Source organism: Rhinichthys klamathensis, unplaced genomic scaffold (genome assembly GCF_029890125.1).
Source record: "Rhinichthys klamathensis goyatoka isolate OS25496 unplaced genomic scaffold, OSU_Roscu_1.1 h1tg000358l_1, whole genome shotgun sequence".
Classification (NCBI taxonomy): domain Eukaryota; kingdom Metazoa; phylum Chordata; class Actinopteri; order Cypriniformes; family Leuciscidae; genus Rhinichthys; species Rhinichthys klamathensis.
In genome coordinates, this window is record NW_026606867.1 from 142470 (window position 1) to 153531 (window position 11062).

Genomic DNA, 11062 nt, shown 5'->3' on the forward strand with positions numbered 1-11062 from the left:
TCTCAGAGTTTCACAGGCAGATCTTTTGTTTTAGCGGATTTAGTGGATTGAAGAGTTAAAATTGAAGTATATTTCAAAATAACTGATTATTTCACTTAATTTAGGCTATTTAAAACAGTATGTTTATGTAGCTGATGACTTTCTTCTGAGGAACACTAGATTTAAGGCTACTATTTTCCCTGAAAATCTAAATATTTGTGTTGCACAGAAGAAAGAAAGCCTTGTGGATCTGGGACAGCATGAGGGTGATTAAATGATGACAGAATTTTTATTTTGGTCCTTTAATGGCGGAAATGGACTTGTGCAATGCGATTTCCCTGTGTACCACAAGAGAGCGGCAGTGTGTTTATAACCCAAAGAAGCTTTACGTTTGACGTTTTAAGCGCTTGTGTATTTATGTATTGCTGTATTTTTATTATTTGTGTTTATGTGTATGTTATATTCTCAGTCTGTAAAAAAAAATATTTTCACTGAAATCTGTATTTTTTGTTGCGTTGTTACTTTCAGTCCATATACAAATATTTAAAAATGACGGAACTTCACAAAATCTGTGTTTCTCGACGGAGTGGGATCAATGTAACACACGTTTTATGCTAACCGCGGGCTTCAATCTATACAGAGGATCAGTCTTACAAACTCATTTTCTATCTATTCCATTTGACAAGAATGACAGTTTTTTGTATTTGACAAACAGTACAATCACAATGAATCTAGACAGGCTTCGTAAAAGAGTGAGACACTACATTGATCAGGTAAGTAGAGGCAGTATATTTAGCATGAACACTAGCTTTAATTTACTCAGCAAATTAGATTTGATTAATTTATGATTGTATGAAGCTGATCATATGACATTACGTTATCGGAATATTATAGAAAAAGAAAGGTATGGTTAGTACACTGAATTGGGCAATAATTTGTGTATTTACGAAGCTACCCAGATGACTTTCATGCTACCAGGTTTGAAAGCTTCTTAAATGACATTTAAATAACAAAAGTATTGGTTAATAATAGATATGACATCATGTTGTTTTGGGCTATTTTATTCTCAGGAGATACGCAATATAACATCTATGAGGGCTTGTGCACGTCAAACTGCACTAATGTGACAAAAGGATTTCATCTATATGTTGATTTCTGAATAAAAGTCCAATTTTACCTCAATAGTGAAATTCTCAAAATATGAATTAAATGTAGTTTCCCTCTGTTGTTTTTACATGATCTATTTTATAGCAACAGTATCAAAGTGCTCTGTTCTGGGCTGACAAAGTATCATCCTTATCACATGGTAAGTGTCTTCATCCTCCTGAACACAGTATGTATACTGTCAAATAGCAGTTGTTAATGTAGATAATTCTAAGATAAAATGCATATTTTGTTTTAATTCATTTAGCTTGACTCTTTACTGTCTATTGGATTAATCACAGACTCTTTAATCTCTTATAGAGGATCCTCAAGATATTTATTGGTTAGCGCAGTGCCTTTATTTGACAGCACAGTATCACAGAGCCTCTCATGCGCTCAGATCTCGCAAACTTGACAAGGTAAGAGCTATTGTTTTTTGGGGGGGGGGGTAAAGAAAGAAGTCATTTCAATAGTATCAGATATTCTTAGTTCTCCAAGTTGTGGTCTTTCAAACACGTAACCCAGTAAAATAGTTTACACAAATGCAGCCTATATTACTGAAATGTTTGAAGTGCATTAATGCAATAGAATGGAGCAAACAAATCAGCTAATGTTCAAGGGAATTAATGAAGAAGTATTCAATTCTTGTTATTTATGACAGACTTTTTTTCTTTTTTTTCAGTTGTATGGGGCCTGTCAGTATCTAGCTGCAAGATGTCACGTGAGTATTTACATTAATGCCACAAATTTGATTTATTTTAGACATGATACAATATATTGTTATTTTTGATGGACAATTTGTAGAATGGATTTTACATGATAAATGTTAATATAGGAAATAGTACTATATTTATTGGTAGCTGAAAGCATGATCAGATTTGCCAAAATATTTGATAAACGAACATGCAAGGGGTGGGCATTTGTGTAATTTTATGGCTAACAGACCAAATATTTCCTAAAACTTAAATAAGGAAATAATCAATGATTTGTACTTTATTGTTGTTGTTGTTATTATCTGCAGTATGCCGCCAAAGAATATCAACAAGCTCTAGACATACTGGACATGGAGGAAGCAGCCAGTAAAAGATTATTAGACAAGAATGTAAAGGAGGATAATGGCTCAAGGGAAACCGTAAAGGAATGGGAAATGTCTCCTGCCTCAGTGAGTCTAACTCCTTATTTGTTGGGGGTTTTTTTCTTGTCATTGATTGTGTTTATTATGTTTTATTCTGAGTTTAGAAACAAACTTGGTATTTGAATGGCATAAGAGGTTGACTTAGGGCTGGGCGATATGGAGCAAAAAATATATCTCGATATATTTTGCTATATCTCGATATTCGATATATATCTCGATATCTTTACAGGAAAATGGATGTGAATACAACTCAAAATATAGGCCTACAATCAATTGAAAATTAATTTTCCATAACAGAATGTAACCAAATGAGAAAAATTAAACACAGGGCCTGAATTTCGTCATCATTATTAATCACGTGATTCATATACAGAAACTGAATAAAGTAATCAAATGGAAAATAACACTGAGTAGTATTTTAGTCCTGAATAAATTAAATACATAGGTTATTAATCCTGATTCCTTTAACTTAAAGCTATCTTTTGTTGTATTGACAACAAAATGAATGACACACATATGGCTGCCGTCACTTTAAGAGGTAACTTAGTGCACGGATCCTGTGTTCATTATAGCCTACTGGCATGCGTTTTATGCTTATTAAAGACAAAACCGACTATGTTTAGAGTATACTCACGACGACCGAAATTGACAATTTTGCGTGTTAAAGCAATATAATCCGCGAAAAATAACTTTTGTTACTGGCCAGCTGTTCTTAAGGCGGATTTTCTATGAATGTGCGCATAGAAAATAATCTCTCAGAGAGCGCGCGAGATTAGTTTAAAATCGCTTGAATGTTTAAACTGGTAAGACTTAAAAAGACGTGCAAATGGTAAACTTCAGTCACGATGCACTGCTGGCCCGATTGTGCGAGTGAATATCCATCATGTCCCGACTCCTAAACGCGAGTGTGTATTATCGCCGCAGCTCTTGATGCTTGCCTTGCACAACACATTATGAGAGACGAGAAAGAAGCGGCACCGCTGAACACTCACGCTGTTTGTGAAATTGCGTCTGGCAGATAGTTGTTAAAAGAATGATTTGATTTTATAATCTGTGTGGATTACGATTGCGGGAATTTCCCGCATTATAAATGGGAGACCTGCGGGAATGATTAGAATTATGCGCAATACCCGCGCCGAAATTCGAGCCCTGCAATATACAAGACGTTTGTAGTAGCCTTCTGATTACTGGAGTCCATTAATCGAACTTCCATGCCTCTTATATAGTAATTATATATTGTAGTATGTAGGCTACCAATTTACTAATGCAATTAATGCTCACACTCGGTTTCTCTCGTGCTCTGTCGCTCGCGCGCAGACACACTCGGAGTTCTGTAGCCTCCGGGCTGGTTGCGGATGAGACAATTGTTGAATGAGACAACACGCGAGGTGAGGGGGAACAAAAGCAAGGAGGCGGGGGCGAGCACAGCACAGAGAAGGCAAACAAGCAAAGTGGCGAAATCAGGATTAAATATAAACAATATATCGATATATACGATATGTCAAAATCCATATCGTGTTTAAAAAATATCTCGATATATTTTAAATATCGAGATATCGCCCACCCCTAGGTTGACTGGATCTTTTACTCCCTGTGGCCTTTTCTCTCAGATCAATAGTTCCATCTGTCTCCTGCGGGGGAAGATCTATGATGCCATGGACAACAGACCCCTAGCCACGTCTAGCTACAAAGAGGCCTTGAAACTGGACGTCTACTGCTTTGAAGCCTTTGACCTTTTGACGTCCCATCACATGTTGACCGCCCAAGAGGGTGAGAGAAACTATTCATATGTACATGCAATGTTTGAAAATCTTTAGTCCCTGTTTGTAAGTAAAGTCACTTAAAGCTTAACTAACATTGTAAGTGGACCAAACAAAAATGATTGTATAAAATCATAAGAAAGATATGATGCCTTTACATTTTTTATTTAGTGTTTTGTTTTCTGACCTATAGCCATAATGTCCTCTTTTTCTGCACTTGAAAGTCACCGTGGATAAAATGAAAAAATGCTTTCAAATTAATAAAATGTTATCTTGTTGTAGAAAAAGATTTCTTGGATTCTCTGCCCTTAAGTCAACAGTGTACAGAAGAGGAAGTGGAATTGCTGCGTTTCCTTTTTGAAAATAAATTAAAGAAGGTGAGAGGGCCACCTTTCTAATCTATTTAAACTCACATAAGTTCATATCAGGACAAAAGTAAAATATTTGTGTACCACAGATGGTTTGCTATGATTTACATATGAAATGGACAACATTTACAGCATCATACGGATCAGACGCTGTTAATTGATTTTTGTTTTGTTATTCTTTAGTTTAAAAAAGAACATGCACAAATTACTCTGAGAATTTGAAGTACCTGTTTATTCAGTCAATGGGTTTGAAGTGCTCACTGAAGAGCTAATCAGCAACTCTTCTCTTTCAGTATAACAAACCTAGCGAGATGGTCGTCCCAGATATAGTCAACGGTCTCCAGGACAACTTGGATGTTGTCGTCTCCCTCGCTGAGCGACATTATTACAACTGTGACTTTAAAATGTGCTACTCTCTTACATCAATGTAAGTCTGCAAACACCGGTATCTAATGTTCGGTTTGACATTTAGGGAAAGGTTGAATTCATCTAATGTTTGTTTTTTCATTCAAGGGTTATGGTAAAAGACCCATTTCATGCCAACTGTTTACCAGTGCACATAGGAACCCTCGTTGAGCTAAGCAAAGCAAATGGTATGAGATTAATATTGATTTTAGGTTTAATTTAAGTGTCGAATTTGAATGTGGAATCATAACAATTACCATACGTTGTCTCTTTAGAGTTGTTTTACCTGTCTCATAAACTGGTGGATTTGTATCCCAGCAATCCAGTGAGTAACAAGGAAATTATCTTTCAGAAGATGAGTTTCAGTTAAGTTTCATGTGATTTGTTTTCTTATCAGTTATTTCTCTATGAACCTCTCCAAGGTTTCATGGTTTGCTGTCGGATGTTACTACCTCATGGTTGGGCATAAAAACGAACATGCAAGGCGGTATCTCAGGTATGACTGGATTTAGTTGCTTTGTGGACTTTTAACTACAGTTCAAAGTTTAGGGTCAGTAAGATTTTTTTTCTTCCTTTTAAAGAAATGAAGAGTTTTGTTAAAAAAATATATAAATGCTCTTGTTTTAAACTTTTTATACATCAAAGAATTAAAAAACAAATCATGGTTTCCACAAAACAATTTTCTTAAACACCAAATCAGCATATTAGAATGATTTCTAAAGGATCATGTGACACTGAAGACTGGAGTAATGATGCTGAAAATTCAGCTTTGGCATCACAGGAGTAAATTACATTTTAAAATATAGAAAAGTTATTTTAAATGGCAATACTATTTCAAAGTGTTACTTTTTTGTACTGTATATCTGATTTAAAAAAATGCAGCATTGATGAGCATGAGCACAAAAACATTTGAAAAATCTTACTGAAATGATCATTTAATGATTTCTAATATACGTTGCTTACTCAGGAAGTCACTTATATCTTTGAAAAAATGGCAAAAGAGTGAATTAGAATTTAAGTATTGTAACCTTTTGCCCTATCACATAAACGGAAAAACTTTTTAGTGCTGATATACTGCAGAAATCAAGCCCCAGGTCATTTTCAGCAAACATGTTTTTGTGGTAAATCTGGGAAAGGTTTCATAATGATGACAGATCTTTCGACGAAACTTGTGGTTAACATCAAATTTCCCTTCCACAGTAAAGCCACCACGCTGGAGCGCACATACGGACCGGCATGGATAGCATACGGTCACTCGTTTGCTGTGGAGAGCGAGCACGATCAGGCCATGGCTGCTTACTTCACTGCTGCCCAGCTCATGAAAGGGTTTGTAGACCTACAGTGCTTGTGACAAATAAATGAATTAGGACAAGAATATTTGCCTCTCTTATATGACTTGTGTGTTTGGTAAAGCCATTAGGCTAGAAAAAAAACTTTCTGGCTTCCTGTTTGAGCAGATGTCACCTGCCCATGCTTTACATTGGTCTGGAGTACGGACTCACTAACAACCCCAAGCTGGCAGAACGTTTCTTTAGCCAGGCCCTCAGCATCGCGCCTGAAGACCCCTTTGTCATACATGAGGTAGCTGTGGTTGCCTTCCAAAATGGAGAGTAAGTGATAAAAAAAAAATCACACTATATACATCAGTGGTTAGTGGTTTTACTGATGAGCGCTTTGCATTGTTGCAGTTATAAAACAGCCGAGAAGTTGTTTCTAGATGCTATGGACAAGATCAAAGCCATTGGAAATGAGGTAACCACCCTCTTGCTTCTATGATCTAGTTGTTTTTCTAATTGTTTTTTTTTTTTTTTAGCAGAATAGATGGAGTGAAGTTCAGCTTGTTCAGTATGACGTACTTTTATGTTCCTGGGTGTATCAGTTAACTCATGAAACAATGAAAATACCAAATTTCCAATATACAAAGATTCTTGTATTCACTTACAAATTGTTTAATGGTACATGGTTAGAAAAAATGCCCTTGTAAATTGTTCTGTCGTAATGAATTATTTCTCTCCAGGTCACAGTCGACAAATGGGAGCCACTCTTAAACAATTTGGGTCATGTGTGTCGAAAATTGAAGTAAGTTAAAAGAATTCTGATTTTAAAGTACATTTTAATTTTAGTTGTTTTTTCCCCAGTTAAAAAAAAAAAAAAACTACCATTCAAATGTTTAAGGGTCAGTAAGAATTTTTTATTTTTTTTAAAGAAATCATTTTATTCAGCAAGGACACATTCTGTTGAAGTGACAGTAAAGACATTTTATAATTTTACAAAAGATTTCAATTTCAAATAAATGCTTTTTTTTTTTTATATATATATATATATATATATATATATATATATATATATATATATATATATATATATATATATATATATACTTTGTATTCATCAAAGAATCCTGAAAAAAATATCATGGTTTACACAGAATATTCAAAATATCTTTCTTTGTGTTTAGCAGAAAAAAGAGATTTATACAGGTTTGGAACAACTTGAAGCTGAGTAAATTATGACAGAATTAAAAAATTTGGGTGAAATAACCCATATTAGAATGATTTCTGAAGGATCATGTGACAGTGAAGCTTTGCCATCACAGGAATAAATTACATTTTAAAATAGAAAACAGTCATTTTAAATTATTTTCATTATTGTTTTACATAATTTATTTTACTTGATCAAACAAATGTAGCCTTGGTGAGCATAAAATACTTATTTCAAAAATATTTAAAAAAAAAAAAAAAAATAGTGATGGTATTGTATATAAAGACAATGCATATTGCCAATTTTTGCAGCTTAAGTGCCTCATTATATCCCAGTTAAAATAGGCGGGATCTGGACCGTTATACTATACTAACCTATAATTGTGTCTTAAAAGTGCCTGTTTCTAAAATTGTCTCGAGTGGCATTTAAATGAAGAGCATGAAATGGGAGGCATGGTCAGATTGCTTCCTTCCTCTGTTGTATATCTTGTTTTTTCCACTTTAATAGAGTGCTTGTTTTGTTCTGTCATTCTAGTGTTTAATGAATTATGCATGTCCACGCACTGAATATCAAAGTGCTCGCAATTACAAAGTGCTCGCAATTCACACTTGAAGATCATTCCACTCATGATTCTTTATTTCTCAATGGCTGTTTAATTATTTATTTTATGTTTGTTTGTTTGTTTGGACTGTATCGATATAGTGATTTGTCCTGAAACCCTAACTACAAACTTATGCGATGAATTCGGCTCAAACAGGGTATCCGCGGGGTCTTGAAAAGTATTAAAAGGTGATAAATCAATTTTGGGAAAATTAAGACCCTTAAAAAGTATTAAAAAGTCTTATCACGGCTTTATAAAGTCTTAAATTTTGAAAGTATTTTTTCTAGGGATGCACCGAATATTCGGCCACCGAAAATAGCCCAAAAGTGCATTTTCGGAAAGACTTTTATCACCGAAACAATACGGCCGAAATGTTGTGATGACGCAAACAGAAACCGCGACCTGCACGTGCTTGTCTGAAGCAACCTTTTACTGTCTATGGAAGCAACATGTCTGCGGTGTGGACGTATTTCAGTATATCTGAACCCGCGAGGAGACGGAAGCCTTGTTTATACTTTCGCCTGCCTCTGCAGCGCGAGTCTCCACAGACAGCGCGCGTAACGTTACCTCTCCAAACGGTCGAGGCGTTTATACTTGACGCGCTCGCCGTTGTACTATTCTTTGAAACGACAGGGGACGACTCAAGTAACTGTCCTCTAACCATCAGGAATCGGTGAGAAGAAAGATAAACACGTGACAATGTTTATTTTTTAGTAGCCTACCACCACCAATACAAAAATAATCATGTAAAACCCAGTAAACCCTGAGATTATTACTTGTGACATTACAACAAAATATGTATAGGAATATGTACTAAATTAACGCTCTCTTAAATATTTTCTAATTTCACTAAACATATTTCATTAAGTTTCGTGTACATTTGTATTAAACATGGACCTTTGTTCATTAAAATGGCTTTTTATGCTAGTATATGCTCATTTTTAAAATGTAATCAACTAATTTAGACATGCAAACTGGGTGCTGGTGTGATGAGAAGTTCGTGCTCGGCTTTGTTTTTATGAGAGAACATTTAATTTTAAAACCTTTCTGCAGGCCAGCAGATTATTATTTAATGTACACATGAGTGGGGTCAAGTTAAACATTTTAGTTTGAATTTTATTTTATACTGTGCATTGTGCTAAATAAATATTTGCATAATTTGTAATTGATTTATTCTTTGAAAATGTTAATTTATGCAATTGCAATGCCTTGATTTTAGTATTAAGTTTGTACACAGTCATAACCATAAATGCAATGGTACTTATAATTGGCATAATTTCTTTCGGTGTTTCGGTTTTTCGGTTTTTCGGCCTTGGGTTCCTCTTTTTCGGTTTTCGGTTTCGGCCAAGAATTTTCATTTCGGTGGATCCCTAATTTTTTCTGAATTAGCTGTCCAACAGTTTGAGTCCCAAAAACATCGTAAAAGTGTGTGAATTTAGTGATTTTTATTTTTTTAAAAACGAAGAACTGAGGCACATGTCAGCATGATTGTTGTTGAGGGTGGAGCAAAGTTTTGTTTTGTTTTTTAATAAACTTTGCTTTAATTTACTATCCCAGCCTATTTGATTTTTTTTTTTATCAGAGTGGTCTATAGTCTTTATCACAAACTAAAACTGTTAAGTTAAAAGTATCACTGTAAATGGTTACAGCTTGAAGTGGCGGTGAGGTATTAAAAAATATTGAGAAGGTCTTGAAAAAGTCTTGAAAAGGTATTAAAATTAACTTCAAGATTCCTGCATATACCCTGTCAAAACAGAACTGCATTCAAAGATCATTTTTAGTGCTATTTTTTTGTAAATGTTTTATTAAGATAAGAAACTTAAGATTGAACGATTTAATTTTGAAAACTTCCCAATTTTTTTGATAGAATGTTCAGAATTCCAAATCTAGTGTAACGACACCATTGCAATATTTGAATACTGAATTGTTTTTGTTGTTTTTTTCTCCCAAGTATTTAATAATTTATCGCCAAAATCCGAAAATGAGACATATATTGAGCAGAACTGAGCATTTCAGAAATAAAACCTGAAACCTAAGCATACATCCAACTTTAACAACGTTCTTCATCGGGTATTTTCATTCAGGAAATGCACAACTGGTTTTCTTTAACAATCATCTATTGTGAAGTTGCTAGAGATTTATTGTACAGAATTGCAAATTAGTCCCAGCCTCCCATACTAAATATCTGAAGAACATTCAATAATGAAGTGCAATGTTTAAACTTGATTACAGTGGTTGAGAATAATTTTCACTGCCTCTGTAGTGAGCTTATCAGTTTATCTGATGCAGTAGACAAAAATCAGGTCAGTGATTGCTTTCATGTTGTTTGTGTAGGAAATACGATCAGGCTCTTGAATACCACAGGCAAGCGTTGGTCCTCATCCCGCAGAATGCCTCTACTTACTCAGCCATCGGTTACGTACACAGCCTCATGGGAGATTTCGAGAGCGCCATTGACTACTTTCACACTGTGAGAATATATAACAAACATAATTCTGTATTGTTGAACAGTTTTTTCAATCAATTATGAGTTGTAAACTCCTTCTTTAGGCACTTGGTCTTAAAAGGGACGACACATTTTCCGTAACCATGCTGGGCCACTGCATTGAGATGTATATCAGCGATTCGGATGCTTACATTGGTAAGACGACCATCCATGTGCTTTGTAAACTTGCAGATTCAAAGTGTCCTTGCAGCTCGTAAGCTTATCTCGTTTCGCAGGAACTGACATTAAAGACAAGGTGAGGAAGACCCTTGGGACGCCTGCACTGATGAAGATGCTCAACACTTCTACCGAGGGCAATGAGAGCAGAGCACAACCCGTAGAAGAGGTGAACGTGTGCCTGGAAACGCCATCTTTTAACGCCGACAAACAAACCGATGCTTTCCAGCGCTTCCTCTTAGAATGCGACATGCATGAGAACGACATGATGCTGGAGACGTCCATGTCTGATACCAGCACATGATTTAGACTTGTAAATGGGTCAAAGAGGAACTTTGAGCATGAGATGATAAAGAATGTGACTCTGAAAAGGACACGACACGCCCTTCCTCCCTCCACCATCCCTGCCGTGTCCTCAGTGTTGGACCCCTGTGGATTTTTTTTTACTATGAATAAATGTAAAGAAGTGAATGCAAATGGGTTCTAATGATTCAATCAATAAACCCTGCATCCATATTTTTACAAAGA

The 11062-nt window shown here is 35.3% G+C and overlaps 1 protein-coding gene across 1 annotated transcript; it reads left to right on the forward strand.

Moving 5' to 3' along the window:
• Window positions 1-505: 505 nt before the first annotated feature.
• Window positions 506-11062, forward strand: cdc16 (cell division cycle 16 homolog (S. cerevisiae)). The gene is made up of 18 exons (XM_056232886.1): window positions 506-752; window positions 1231-1285; window positions 1444-1541; window positions 1805-1843; window positions 2144-2284; window positions 3868-4027; window positions 4300-4394; window positions 4679-4812; window positions 4899-4978; window positions 5066-5115; window positions 5213-5286; window positions 5991-6116; window positions 6248-6400; window positions 6479-6542; window positions 6808-6869; window positions 10207-10342; window positions 10423-10513; window positions 10594-11062. Exons 1-18 carry the CDS (start codon window positions 591-593, stop codon window positions 10836-10838), a joined length of 1965 nt encoding a protein of 654 aa, XP_056088861.1. The 5' UTR covers window positions 506-590; the 3' UTR covers window positions 10839-11062.

Excerpts from the sequence above, each read along its gene's own strand:
- cdc16 (XM_056232886.1), top strand. The coding sequence starts at position 591 with ATGCTAACCGCGGGCTTCAATCTATACAGAGGATCAGTCTTACAAACT. Across the intron at positions 2,285-3,867 it reads GGGAAATGTCTCCTGCCTCA|ATCAATAGTTCCATCTGTCT; the intron begins GTGAGTCTAACT and ends CTTTTCTCTCAG. Across the intron at positions 4,979-5,065 it reads TGAGCTAAGCAAAGCAAATG|AGTTGTTTTACCTGTCTCAT; the intron begins GTATGAGATTAA and ends TTGTCTCTTTAG.